The 15,497-nt window shown below is 46.1% G+C and overlaps 1 protein-coding gene across 1 annotated transcript in view; it reads left to right on the top strand.

Moving 5' to 3' along the window:
• The first annotated feature begins 2,144 nt into the window (after positions 1-2,144).
• Positions 2,145-15,497, top strand: part of ARID3A (AT-rich interaction domain 3A) — a 56,948-nt gene continuing 43,595 nt past the window's right edge. Inside the window, exons 1-2 of the mRNA XM_040420412.1 lie at positions 2,145-2,488; positions 5,055-5,298. Coding sequence (XP_040276346.1) covers positions 2,145-2,488; positions 5,055-5,298 — 588 coding nt within the window. The remainder of the gene's footprint in view (positions 2,489-5,054; positions 5,299-15,497) is intronic.

Genomic DNA, 15,497 nt, shown 5'->3' with positions numbered 1-15,497 from the left:
TGCGGACCCATTGACTTGAATGGAGCCACGGAATGTAATTTGCGGGCAATAATAGGACATGTTCTATCTTTCAACAGAACGGAAATACGGAAACAGAATGCATACGGAGTACATTTCGTGTTTTTTTTTTTTTGTGGAACCATTGAAATGAATGGTTCCGTATACAGAACGCAAAAAAAGGAACGTAGACGGGGGAGAAAAAAAACAGTTGTGTGAAAGAGGCCTAAGCACAATCATTTTACACGCCACAACTTTCCTTTTACTGTTTGGAAAGACTATACTGTCCAGTGAAACTGATAGGAGAAGTGGTCTAAATTCAAAATGTCACCTATTAAGATTAAAAGCTTCTAGAAGCCAAATAGAAAAACTGGTGGGGGCCCTTGTATGGACTGGAGTGGCAGTGAGGTAGCAGCCAGTTAGTGGGACTTGCTCAGTTGTGGAGGGTATCAGGTTGCTTATCTCCCCAGTCATTCAGCGATCCTGATGATCTGGCAGATTTGAGTGTGTGTGGTCGCCATTATCCTGTACTGTCTTGTTGAGCATGTTTTTATATCCTTTTATGTGTGTGGAGTTGCTCTTGCGTATAGTTTGTTCTTTCTATTCATTATCCTTTACCTTGCCACTTTGTCCTTGGATATTTAGTAAAGGGCTTATTTCCCAGACATGATGGTGAAGTAGCAATTGGTTGGTCACAGCAGATCCAGCTTCTCCTAACCCTTTAACATATGTCCATTGATCCCGAGCCACATAGGATGGGAATGCCTGATGCTGGACACGTTACACCATGCATCCCCTGCCAGCACTCACATGGGGCATGGTGCCACACCTGTCAAGTAGCCATATCAATGTTCTTTGATCCGTCCCAAACACAACTAAAGTTTTATGCCATGTAACCAGAAAATACAATATCCTTATTTTACCTGGGGTGATGTTTTGATTCTGTCCGGTACCCTCACATTACTGTAGGGTCCCTTCACATTTTATGCCTGTTCTGGCGTAAATGCTGGTTGTTGGCCAGACCAAAAATCACTGCGTGCAAATGTATCTGTCTGGCCAAAAGCCGCCATTTATGTCGGATCATCATCCCATCCCATTATAGTCCAGGGGGACCAACGGCCAGGTCTGCCAATGCCGGATATGGTGCACCCCGGCAGGCTGTTTTCATAACTCTACGTATCTTTAGCGTATTGTTGGCTGAACCTGCAGTTCTTGATAGGCTTGTCTGACAGTTTATCTATTTTGCGTGAGGAGCTCCCAACTTTCCCTCGTGTGGAAAGGATCGGGCAAAAATATTCTCTCTCCTCCTGGGAGATAAACCACCGCCAGAGGTGTCTGGCATTGACTACACAAAAAATGTTCTGATGAACCAAAGGTGGAGCTGTATGGAGTCGGGAGAGAGAGAAGCTGTTGGCCGGACAACTATTAAATGTGTATGGGGTCCATGTAGTCTTGTGTTATGGAGTCATAGGCGCTGACATATGATGCTTCTGCACTGCCATTTTTATTTATTTATTTTAATTTTTTTTTACAAAATCCGCAAATTCCTACCTATCGAATCATAGGCATATGGAGGTACAGTAAAGCCCTGTACACTTCTGTATGTTCGGTATTACAAGTTCAACTTGGAAGGTAGTTCCAGCCACACAAGCGTGTGCCACAGGCATTTTGCAAGGGGTCATGTTTTCTAGGAATTTAATTTGTAGTCCGGAGAAAAACTTTGTGGAGGTGCGAGTCCCAGTGTCTGCTGTGAATTGTGTGTGTGCACTCTGTGAACTGGCCGATATAGTTATGTATGCTTTGTGTAACTGGTGATAGTGATGTAATACTTGTTCACATTATATCACCCTTTAATGTTGTGTTTTTTTTGTTTTTTTCTCCTCTACTGATAGAGTTCTTGCTGCAATCACATGGTTTGCCACCGATCTAACTTGACGCAACAGTCTTCGAACTGGCACATTATAAAGGAGGCATAGAGCCATTGCCATGCAGAAAGGCCCAGTTTACCCAAGCTGAGACTGTATCGCCATCTTACTACTTAAACCTTTTCGCTGCTGGAACATCACAGATCTTTGTTTGCTAGCTCTCAGTACATTCAGAAGGTGGAGGAGGCAGCACGTGGCCCGCCTCGCCCGCCTCACCGCGCAATGAAGCTGCAGGCGGTGATGGAGACGCTTCAGCGCCAGCAGCGGGCGCGGCTGCAGCAGGAACTGGAAGCAAGGCAGCTTCAGCAGGATTTGGTGGGTGCTCCACCTGATAGGGGTTATCCTACCAATGGTACTGAAGATGCTGAACCAGAGACCTTAAAAATGCAGCGGGCACAGGCAGCAGCTCTTGCCGCCATGAGGGCTGCAGCTGCTGGCCTAAGTCAACAGCCAAGTCCAGCAGCTTCAGATGACGACGATGGGGAGAGCATGGCATCAGAGGATGAAAGAGAGAGGGATGGGGAAAGTGAGCAATACCAGGACATGGGCTCAGAGGAGGATGAACTGTGAGTGTATATATTACAGGATTACTTTTTTGCATTGTCCCTCTCTCCTCCATGCTTGTGTGGGAGGCTTTACAACTTTTATTTGCAATCAGTCTGTTTTTCGGCAGTTCCTTACTTTGTTTGCACACTTTACCTTCTGTCTAAGGGTCAGGGTTATTCATGTAATGCAGAATGGTTAACCAGGCAGAAATTTAACTGCAATAAATAGTCACTGGTAGAAAAAAAAATCCTTTTATGCCAGTTTGCTGCCATTTTTTAGATCTGTTTAGTACAGTTTTATGTTATCAAGAGGTTGTCTCACTTCAGTAAATAGCATTTATTATGGAGAGAAAATTAATACAAGCCACTTTCTAATGTATTGTGATTGTCCATATTGTCTCTTGCTGGCTTGATTCATTTTGTCATTACATTATACACTGCTTGTATCCATAGGTTATGACCACCGAGTAATCCAGCCGATACAAGGTGGACCAGGGCTGCTGCACATGCATGCCTATGCGCCCTCCCACCTTCCTGGCTCTTTTTCCTGTAGTGTGCCAGTATGGTCATATCCCCTAGAAACGAGCAGGGTATAATGTGGTTTTCCGATTCTTTAAGGCCTCTTGCACACGACCGTATGGCTTTTTCAGTATTTTGCGGTCTGCAAAAAATGTATCCGCGAAAAATACAGATGACGTCCGTTTTTAACGGAACAGCTGGCCCCTGATAGAACAGTACTATCCTTGTCCCTTACGCGGACAATAATAGGACATGTTCTATCTTTGAACAGAAATATGGAAACTGCAGGCATACGGAGTACTTTTTTTTTTTTTTTTTTTTCCCCCGGATCCATTGAAATGAATGGTTCCGTATACAGAACACAAAAAAAGGTATAAAAAACGTTTGTGTGCAAGAGGCCTAATACGATCAGTATCTGATTGTTGAGGGTACGGCATTTTTGCAGCTTTCCCTAGGTCATGTGATGTCACTTTCGTTGGCCTAGGCTCAGCCCCCTTGAAGTGAATGGGTCTGAGCTGCTATACAATGTATGGTGCTGTGCTTGGGGAGCTGGGAGAGGGCCACAGCACTTACAGGATTATTGCTGTCTGCTCAAACAGCTGATCGGCGGGGGTCCCCGGGTGTTGGACCCCCACAATCAGGTACTCTAGTCTGAAAACCCCTTGAAGTGTTGATCCATTAAAAATGACTTTCCGTATCTACTGTCTGTTTGTATATGTGAAGAGTGAATATCGTTCTGTATTTTTAAGGTGGCCATACATCTTAGATCACTAGTCTACAAGTGCACGCAATGCTTATCCAAGAGTGCATTGGTTTCAGACCGCTGGCAGCAGAACCTGCAAGTACAAAGATTCAGCCCTCCTTTGCCTTGTCATCAGGGAAGAGTTGGGACATCTCCATCCAAATAACATGACTGGCGGGTTATCAGATGTGTATGAACACCTTTAAGGGCTGTTTCACACGAGCGAGTCCATTGCGGGAATCACGCTCCGTGTGTGAGTGTGATCCTCCGCTCTGGACTTGCAGGAGCGCACGGCATTATCATGATTTATAATGCTATGTGCCTCTGCTTGACCTTATTTCTACAGAATCATACTGACCGCTTTATGTCACCATGATTCTGTGGAAAAAAGGCCATGCAGAGACACATAGCATTATAAATCATGATAATGCCGTGCGCTCCTGCAAGTCCAGAGCGGAGGATCACACTCACACCCGGAGCGTGATTCCCGCAATGGACTCGCTCGTGTGAAACAGCCCTAACAGTATCACATGTTCTGGTTATCCCAAAAAAAACACAGATTAAAAAATATCCATTTACATGGGCTGATACACAGGGCAATCGTTGGGAGTGAACCATTTATTCCTGATCAGTGCCCTCTCATTTACATGTGGCAATCATCCTCTGTGTATGGGGGTGAACGATCGTTAATGAGATTGTTCATCCCCATACAGCTTCATTGTTTGTCGGCAGCACTGCACACCACTGTCTACACAGGACAGTGAGCTGACCACAAACTATTTTCTGTGCCACTTAAACAATCGGATCACCCAGCATTTTGCTCGCTTTTTGGGTGAGCATTCATACGAATGTGTTTGTTTTTTGTTTTTCCTCCATGGTACGCTCAAGGCGCATTTATATGGGTAAATAATTAAGTTGGATTTTTTTGGGGTAGAGGAAATCATTACATACTAATCTAATTACCAAATGTAATTGCCTGTGTCGTACAGAGAAGTAGTAATGTGTGCTGTCCCTTGGATGACCTAGAGATACAGTGTGTGCCAGAAGCTGGCAGCAGGCCTACATAAGTTGGCAGTCAGTCAGGGGTGGTTAGAAACCGCAGACAAACTGTTTTGAAGTGGCAGCATCTTTGTTCTTGCTAGCTGGGCCAAGTTATACATGGTTTATCTTATTGGATTAACTTTGACTGTAGTATGCTTTGGTGGAAGTACCGTATATGATTATGTTTATACGGCTATATCTGTCTACTCCTCATGCAGGGTTGATGTAAGAAGGCAACTGTTGGAGTGATTCAAACCAAATGTTTAACTTTGTTCACCTCCCTAGGAAGGGGAAATGGGATGAAGATGATTTTGAGGAGGAAGATGATTATGATGATATGGAGGAGGGACTCGATGTGGGTGAAACTGGCAGGCCCGGTAAAGGGGCAAGCTTGCCACCTAAGCACCCTGCTCAACAGACCTTACCATCTCGCCCATCCGGTGGAGTAGAACGTCCAGGACTGCCGCAAAATGCACATCCTCCAGTTCAGGACCATGGGGATTGGACGTATGAAGAGCAGTTCAAACAGGTGTGTAAAGCAATAAAGACGTGTTGCAAAATAATCAATAAAAAATGTACCGTAATTTGCATTTTGGCTACTGTGGAGAGAGAAATTGCCCTTAAAGGGTTTCTACCACCAGAAATACTGTTATGTAGCTGACTGACATTCGCAATGCGCTAATGTCAGCACTACACAACAGTATGTTTTTGACATTTCTCCCTGCAGCCGTTTTGGTAAAATAAGCACTTTTATAATATGCTAATGAGCCTCTAGGTGCTATGTGGGCGTAAAATCAGCACCTAGAGCAGTGGTGGCAAACCTTTTACAGACCGAGTGCCCAAACTGTAGCTCAAAACCCACTTATTTATTACAAACTGCGCTAATGAATGGCAACAGAGAGGCTCCCAGTGCCGCCTCTGGCACCTGTGCCATAGGTTCGCCACCACTGACCTAGAGGCTCCGTCCCCTGTTCTGCCCGCCCCGTTCCTCTTGATGTGACGGTTTGCAGCATCGTTGACGAAATCCTGCGCCGTTCACTTCTGTCTTCGGCGCAGAGAGTGAAGGCCGCTCTCCTGGTGCCGGCTTCCTCACTGTGACGTAGTCGGCCCAGGCGTGGTGAGGAATCCGGCACCAGGAGCGCATCATTCACTCACTGCTCCGAAGACAGAAGTGAACTGTGCAGGCGCGGGATTTCGTCAACGATGCTGCGAACCGTCACATCAAGAGGAACGGGGTGGGCAGAACAGGACCTGGGCGGGATAAAGGGTGAGTAGTCGGAGCCTCTAGGTGCTGATTTTACGCCCACATAGCACCTAGAGGCTCATTAGCATATTATAAAAGTGCTTATTTTACCAAAACGGCTGCAGGGAGAAATGTTAGAAACATACTGTTGTGTAGTGCTGACATTAGCGCATCGCGAATGTCAGTCAGCTACATAACAGTATTTCTGGTGGTAGAAACCCTTTAGGCTTAAGAGCCTGTGTCTTATTTTTATTTTTTGTCTGTGCTCTCAGCTTTACAACCATTGTAAATGACTGCTGAGCTAGTGCACTATTTGACTATATATTTTGGTCCTACTGGAATGTGACCATGGATGGGTTGGCCACCTCTCCACTGGGTACCCATGTTCTGGGATAATTTTGCTTCAGTGGTCAGACTGTTAAGTCTTTTGGCAGTGAATTTTGCTGTGCAGATTGCCATGATTGGCTAACATTACAGATAATTGCACACAGCAACACAATTGCCTAAAGAGTAATAAGTTGCTGTATATAACCTTTGAATTTCGTTGACATTTCTGTGCAATTTTTGTTACTCCTGGTAAATTTAGATATTTATGACCTATCCAGGTCACTGTGCCACTCAGCACTCCCACCCATCAGCTCTTTTCGGCTGGCTCTGGAAACTAAACAGTGCTGGGCTGCCGTACACTGGCATGGCCACTACACACTGGGTGGAGACTCCTGTTTCCACCTGTTAGTGGACCTCCACCAATATGGTATTAATGATCTGCATCGTAAATGACAGACGCCATGACAAAAACCCAATGGACCCATTTTAATGGTGTCTGTTGGTTTTCATCATAGGACAAATCCAGCATTCTGTAACTTTATAATATTTTTGCTCCTGTGATGAAGCAGAAAAACAAATTGTAACTGGGGTGCACAGATCCTAATGTTTCACTGCATTTAACGCTCTCCTTATAGTGTACCTGTCACCTGTCTTGGGGATGTAATCTTTGAGTTTGTTATGTTCACTTGCGGACCTTCAGTTAAATCTTTTTAGAGTTTATCATGATTTACTTTTACTTTTCATTTTCAATTGCTTTTGTCTAAAGGGTCAGCTCAAGTCTAAGGCCCTTTTCAGACGAGCCAGTTCCATGCTCTGGACTTGCAGCATGAGTATGCAGCAGCACCTGTCCTGACCTCCCAGCACTGACTGGGTCGCAGCGCATTATACTGATTTATGATGCTATGTAACCTAGGGTTGTTTCTGATATTGAACTTTCGATACCCAATTGATACTTTTAGCCCGGTATCGATATGATACCGGGATTTGTCTTTTATCTATACTAGGCTGTGCTACTGCACAGCCCAGTATCAGAGAATATGGATCGCACTGCTCTCAGCGTTCGCCATGTTCCCTCAGTAGCATGGAGAGAAGGAAGCAGTCTCCTCCAATGAGAGCGCGGAGGAGTAGAGGAGCTTTGGCCACTGTGCCACCAATGATGACTAACGTTTAATACATTACAAATGCGGGCTGTCGCAGAAACACATTGCCGTCACCCTGCCTCTGACAGGGCGATGCAATCCGTGGCAATTAACCCCTCAGTTGCCGCACCTGAGGGGTTAACTGCCGCTGATCGCAGCGCCCTGTCAGAGGTCGGGTGCCGGCAATGTGTTTCTGTCGCCGCCTGCATCTGTATATTAATCGCAGCTTCTGATCGGAGCCCCAGCAGTGTAATTGGGGGGCTTCAATCGGTTTCCTTGGCAGCCAGGACGCTCTGCTGTGTGTACTATGCACAGGGCAGCAGGGAGAGTGTAAGATCCTATTCACCCTAATAGAGTTCTATTATGGTCCATTCACACGTCCGTATGTGTTTTGCGGATCCGCAAAACATGGACAGCGGCAATCTGTGTTCAGCATTTTTTGCGGACCGCACATCGCCGGCACTCTCATAGAAAATGCCTTTTCTTGTCCGCAATTGCAGACAGCACATTGAAAATGAATGGGTCCGCACCTGTTCCGCAAAATTGCGGAACGGATACGGACCCATTTTGCGAACTTGTAAATGGACCTTAGGGTGAATAGGACAAAGGATTAAAAGATCCCAGGTTCTAGCCCCTAAGGGGGTGGAAATGGTTATTAAATAAAGTGTAATAAAAAAAAAAAAGTATAAATCACCCCCTTTCCCAATTTTACATATAAAATATATGAACAATAAATAAATAAAATATTTCATATCTCCATGTCCGAAAAGTCCAAACGATTAAAATATTTTAAAAAATCTCCTATGCAGGCAACGCCGTGAAGAAAAAAATAGCGTGATTCGCTTTTTTTTTTTTTTTTAATCCCCCCCCCCCCCAAAAAAAAAAATATGATAGGACTGTTCGATTATGGGCCAGACATTCCATAAAATGCGGAATGCACGCAGGTTTTTTTTTTTTTTATGGCATAGAAACCGAATAAAAAATGTTGGTATCGTATCGAAACTACCCTATGTAACCCTTACAGTTCTGTAATGACCTAATGTTGTCAGTGTTATCCATATATTGCAGAACTCTAAGGGTTATTACATAGCATTATATTGATTTATGATGCGATGTGACCTATTCGGACGAGAGCTGCTGCATACTCGCGCTTCATGTCCAGAGTATGGAACTTGCTCTTCTGAAAGGGGCCTAAAGGCTCCAGGTACAGAGATGACTCGTCAGATTAAGCATTATGTCTTAGGTGACATTATTGACCAGTCATCCTTTTTTAAACCGAGTTTGTCACCTCAGACAGCATCTATAAACTACCCTAATGGATGTGTGTTGTACAAACTCAGATCAGTAATTCTCACATTTTACACTCAAGCCACCGCGATGCATAGAGGACTGTATGTATCACAGTCCTCTATGCATCTGTATGTATCACACGTCCATTTTGCAGGCACACTGAAAGTGACGGTGGTGGGTGTGAAGATAAGAATCGCTGATCTGAGCTCAGCATCCTGAACACTATTCCTATGAATACCAAAAAATAAAGATGGCTGGAACCCATGCTTGATGCAATAAAAGCAGTCTTTATTGAAGTATGATTAAACGTCCATCTTTAAAACATGTTTCTGGGTTCTACACCTTCTTCAGTTATAAAGGACAATCGGTGCACTTATTGAATGGAGCTAAACTGTTTGTGGACACCTGCTATTTTTTTTTTCCATCGGCATCTGTCCAGATACCGCACTGGGAAAATGCTCTGTGTGAACAGGGCCTGAGCTGCGCGTACGCCACGTGACTGAATGTGACATCACTTGGCCTAGGGGAAGCGGAGAGAAGGCCATGGCGCTACTGAGAGCACCGCTGCCTCCTCAAACAGCTGATGGGCAGGGGTCCTGAGTGTTGGACCCCCACCAGATACTGATGACCTATCCAGAGTATAGATTATCAGTATTAAAATCTCAGAAAACCCCTTTAATCCTGCCTCTTTGTAACATTATTGGTAGCAGTGTGGGGGTCATATAAAACCTTTGGGGCACATTTAACATTACTACTTTTTATTGCTGATGTCTGACATAGCAGCTCCAGTTACACAGAGAATACAGCCCATAGAGAGGTTGTACATCGCTGTACAGTCTTATTGCAGAGCTGGTCTGGGTCTGCTAAGACCCAACAGCTTGCATAGACTCCTGGTAATCATTGCTGCTTCCTGATCTCTATGCACAGCCTTTATAGAGAACTGTTTTATAGTTCACTGAGGAAATCAGGGATGGTAAAATGTCCATGTCTTCTCTGTGGGGAGACCTGTGGTCACTGACAGTGGCCAACCTGCTCCCGCAGCTGCAGTATTTGCAAGGACCTTTTACAATTCCCGTACAGAGATGTGCCGACCACCCAGATGTATGTAGTCAGTGGGCGTTAAGTAAGCAAAGTCAACAAGTAAGTGGTATAAACCTGGGCTAGACATTGTATAGGTGCACCAGATTTATCACCCAGTTTCGGCCACTATGATAAGTCTAGCTTTTTACAGTGTCCTACTTTCAGTAAATGTGGGCCACTATGTACATGCCGCTGTCCTGGTATTTTATATTGTGTGTTATAAGCTAGCTGTGTGTATATGCTGGTATGTAGAAACTTACTCGAATTTTATGTGAAATACAGGGACCAAGCAGCCATCTGTTTCTAGAATGTATGCCCTTCTGCTGTGCACTTGATCTGTGTCCATGGTCTAGTACAGGGGTACTCAACTAGTTTTATTAAAGGTCCACATACCAGGGTCTGCAGTCAGGTGAAGGTCCGAGCTGAACGCCAACAGTAAAGATGCCATGCGATCATGTGATACATGCGCGTGGGGCGCTCTGACGTTATAGTGGAGCGCCCCGGGTAAGTCCCAGAATTAGTAATGGCCACATTAGTGCCCCAGTAAGAATAATGTCCCCATTAGTGCCCCCAGTAAGAGTATTGCCCCACTTCTCTGCTTTTGCAAAAAAAAAAAAAAAAAAATTGCATTCACCTGGCTGCGGTGAACATTCGCTGCTGACTGCAAGCTCAGGACCGGTGCTCCAACGTGATGGCGTCTTGTAGGTCCTGTCCTGAGCTTCTAGTCAGCAGGGAGTGTTCTCCACAGCGTCAGCAAATGGAGGTGGAGGTACCGTAATACAGTGTTTCCCAACCAGTGTGCCTCCAGCTGTTGCAAAACTACAACTCCCAGCATGCCCGCACAGCCAAAGGCTGTCCAGGCATTCTGGGAGTTGTAGTTTTGCAACAGCTGGAGGCACACTGGTTGGGAAACACTGCCGTAATATATATTTTTTTTTTACTAGCACAAGTAGCGGTGGAGGTAACGGCTGTACTATGGGCGTTCCATGATGGAAGCGCTCATTAGTAAGGGTACTTTCACACTTGCAGCAGGATGGATCCGACAGGCTGCTCACCCTGTCAGATCCATCTTGCCACTACTTCGCCGTGCCGCTGCTCTGTGCCCATCGACTATAATGGGGATGGGGGCAGAGTTACGGCGCAGCACGGTGAGAGGCCGCCAGACTAAAAGTACTACATGTCCGACTTTTTCGTCTGGCGGCCCCCTCAATATAATAAACATTGGTGGCGCAGTGCACCCCCCTATCACAATAAACATTGGTGGCGCAGTGCGCCCCCCCTCAATATAATAAACATTGGTGGCGCAGTGCGCCCCCCCATCACCCCAGTATAATAAACATTGGTGGCGCAGTGTGCCCCCCCTCAATATAATAAACATTGGTGGCGCAGTGTGCCCCCCAATATAATAAACATTGGTGGCACAGTGCGCCCCCCCTCAAAATAATAAACATTGGTGGCGCAGTGTGCCCCCCCATCACAATAAACATTGGTGGCGCAGTGTGCCCCCCCCCCCTCAAAATAATAAGAATTGGTGGCGCAGTGTGCCCCCCCATCACCCCAGTATATTAAACATTGGTGGCGCAGTGCGCCCCCCCTCAATATAATAAACATTGGTGGCGCAGTGCGCCCCCCCTCAATATAATAAACATTGGTGGCGCAGTGTGCCCCCCAATATAATAAACATTGGTGGCGCAGTGTGCCCCCCAATATAATAAACATTGGTGGCGCAGTGTGCCCCCCAATATAATAAACATTGGTGGCGCAGTGCGCCCCCCCTCAAAATAATAAACATTGGTGGCGCAGTGTGCCCCCCCATCACCCCAGTATAATAAACATTGGTGGCGCAGTGCGCCCCCCCAATATAATAAACATTGGTGGTGTAGTGGGCAGTGCCAATGAGGGTTAAAAAATAATTTACTCACCTCCTCCAGTTCATCGCGTAACTGCCGGTCTCCAGTTCTTACTTCTTTCTTCAGGACCTGTGGTGACATCACTGAGCTCATCACATGATCCATCACCATGGTAATGGGCCATGTGATGAGCTCAGTGACGTCACCACAGGTCCTGAAGAAAGAAGTAAGAACTGGAGACCGGCAGTTACGCGATGAACTGGAGGAGGTGAGTTAATTTTCTTTTATTATTTTTAACCCTCATTGGCACTTCCCACTGAGCCACCAATGTTTATTATAAGGGGGAAAGGGGAACGCACTGCGCCACCAATGTTTCTTATACTAGGGGGGGGGGGGGGGGGGGGGGCACTGTGCCACCAACGTTTCTTATACAAATACAGGAGGCGGGTGCCGGAATCAAATAGCCGGCACCCGACCTTTGTGACAGGGGGCTGCGATCAGCTACAATTAACCCCTCAGGTACCGCACCTGAAGGGTTAACTCAACTGCAGCGGATCGCAGCTCCCTGTCACAGAGGTCGGGTGCCGGCTATTTGATTCCGGCACCCGCCTCCTGTATTTGTAATACAGGTCAGTTTTCTTCATTGGTGGCGCAGTGGCCACAGCCCCTCCCCTCCTCCTCCTGCTTCTTCTTATTGGCAGCGGCGGGGACAGCAGCAGCACAGGGGGGAGGGAGAGACTCCTCCTGTGCCCGCCGCTGTATTGAGCAGAGCTGCCAGAGTGTGCAGGAGGAGGAGCGCTACATGTGGAGGAAGCCCTGTCTCACTGCGCTGTGGGACAGGTGGAAGTGCGCCGGTAAGCTCCTCCTCCTGCACGGCACAGTGTGCAGGAGAGGAGCAGCGCTCTGAAGGAAGGCCGGGGTCCGGACAACTGGCGGCCGCGGTCCGTATTTGGACCGCGGTCCGCCAGTTGAGTACCCCTGGTCTAGTAGATGCAGTTGTTTTCCTAATGTGTAGTGTGAAATACCAGGCCAGACGTCTGTACTTAATGTACACACACAGTCGCCAAGTAGAATGTATTATGGCCCAGGCAGATGCCTCCTAATAAATTAGGCACATAATTACCTTGCCATGCGCTAGAAACGGAAGTCTATGGTAGTTTCTGGCAAAAGTTATAGTAAATCCGGTGGTTTCCCCCCCCCCCCTCTCGCCCATCCCCATCCTCATTTCTTGTCACAAAAAGTGGCAAATTATGGCGTGCATCATAATTTGTGACTTTTTCACGACGCGTAAAATCTTTAATAAATGTCCCTCATTGTCTGTACGGACAGGTAGATGTTTTGGGCTACTAGCACACAGTGCTGTGTACTGATTTTATAATGCTGTATGTCTGCATGACCTGTGTCTACTGAATTATACTGACGGCATTATGCGAATATAAGCGTCCATTCACACGTCCGTAGTGTATTGGGGATCCGCAATACACACGGCCTGCACCCTCATAGATCTGCCTATTCTTGTCTGCAATTGCGGACAAGAATAGAACATGTTCTATTTTTTTCGGGAGCCGCGGACCGGAAGATCCGGGCCGCGCTCTGGAAATGCGGCTAGCACACTGTGTGCTGTCTGCATCTCTGCCGGCCCCATAGAGAATGAATAGGTCTGGATTTGTTCCACAACGTTGCGGAATGGATCCGGACCCATTCTACGGACGTGTGTATGGACCCTAATTCTGAAGGCGTAAGGTCATACAGAGACGATTAAATCAATATAATGCCATGCGTTTCTGAGAGATGAGCAGTGTCCATAACAGGGAATCGGGCTCGCACACTGAGCGCGACTCCCGCTCACACACGCTCGTCTGAAAGGAGCCCCTAATACAGTATCGGCAAAGTGAATGAGATTTGCCAAATCTTATTCACACTTTGCTTATTTTTAATGTGTGGAAATTAACCTGCCCTGCAGATTTTGAAACCTTCAGAATGTCCATAGTTTCTGCAGATATTTTATTTATTTTTTTGTGCCGATTGCGCAGAGTGAGATTGGTGCAAATCCACATGCGGAAATGCAGAGAAATCTGCGTGTAAAATTTGTTTGTAAACCCGCACCCGTGTGCAGGTAGCCTGAAGGGGTTTTCCAGTGAGAGAAACCCATTTTGCAGCCATCATGAACGTATACATTCTACTCTCAGGCGGCAGCTGTTTGCTTTGTGCAACTCCTCTACTCTTCCTTCACACCAGTTTGGTGCCACATGTCTGTCACAGTAACTCCAGTGTGCAGGACGCTACGCTGGTTTAGTGGCTTGAGTTTATTAGGCTTTGTTTTTGACTTGTATAGGAGACGGTGTGATTTCTGACGGCTGCCTCCATGTGCACCAGGGAATGCTCTTTGCTTTTTCCTTTCTAGCTGTCGGTCTGCCTAGCAGCAGGTATTGCGTGACTAGATCCTTGTTTATATCGCTCGGCTTCCCCTCTCCTCCCCTGATAATGCTTCTCTGTGTGGGTTTTTCTCTCTCTCACTTCCTGTAGCAGGGGGGAGGGGGAGTAGGGTGTGACACTGCAGGGTGGGCACATAAGGGGTAGCTGGAGGTGTGTGTGTCTGTGCCTACTGATACATTGCAAATATAGCAGGACCTTTTTTTATTTCTTCTCTCTCCTCCCTCTGTAGCCATGCACAGGGCAGTTGGTCTAGACAAGTAGTCTTTGGCCACTGTATCTGCACACTGCCTAAATCTGCCATGTGAAATAGGTTGCCTTCAACGTTCGACAACTTGACAGTAGTTTGATTTCATGTATGCAAAGATAGGCTTGCAGAAGATAAGCTGATATTAGCTGCTTTTAGATCACCTCTAGTGTGGCATGTACATGACGGTATATAGTCTTAAAGAAAAAAGGGGGCGACGTGATGGAAAGACTAAATAGGGTGCAGAAGGGAAGAAACTGAGCACAAAACAAAGGGGACACAATCCGAAATTAGAAATAATGTCAAAGTATTACTTTAACGAGAGTGGTAGATGCTTGGAACTAATGTCCGGCAGATGTAATTGGAAAATCAGCAGTAAGTGTGTGTGTATGTAATATATATCACACACACACCCTAAGATAAAAAGAAAATTATATTTATAAATAATAAAAAGGCAGACTAGATGGACTATGTGATCCTATTTCTACCTTATTTCTATTTCAGCTCTAATATAGCACCTAATTAAATCTGTGAGCCTATACTATACCTCTGTCTGCCTCTGATTTCATGAGACCCCCAAAACAAAATGGTGTCATTAGTGAGGTATTTTGGAGATGTAACCTCTGTCATACTTGGTCCTTGCACACAGCTTGCCGTATTCTGCTTTCATGGCAGAAAATGCATATTGCTATGGACAAACCAATATATGTTTTTATAATTACTAGGCCATATGAAATCTTTAGGCCATGGCTTTATAACAGCTAACATCACCTCTTGCCAGTCAAGTAAATTTCTGTTTGGGGCAGGGGGGTGGAATAACATATATTAAATGGGTTGTCCGGGTTCAGAGCTCTCCCTTCGCAGGGAAAGGGCTCTTTTATTTACAGTAACACACTGCCGGGCAGAGGCTTCTGCCCAGCAGTGTGTTTGTTTGGTGACGTCACCGGCTCTGATAGGCGGGCTTTAGCGCTGCCTTAGCCCATTTTGCAGGCTAGGGCAGCGCTAAAGCCCGCCCATCGGTGACGTCACCGGGCTCACTGCTGAGTAATTCAACACAAGAAAATCCTCGATGCAAATTTTTTGCATCGAGGATTCATTTGTCTATTACTTGCTATTACT

Source organism: Bufo bufo, chromosome 2 (assembly GCF_905171765.1).
Source record: "Bufo bufo chromosome 2, aBufBuf1.1, whole genome shotgun sequence".
Classification (NCBI taxonomy): domain Eukaryota; kingdom Metazoa; phylum Chordata; class Amphibia; order Anura; family Bufonidae; genus Bufo; species Bufo bufo.
This window is presented reverse-complemented; position numbering and strand designations above follow the sequence as displayed.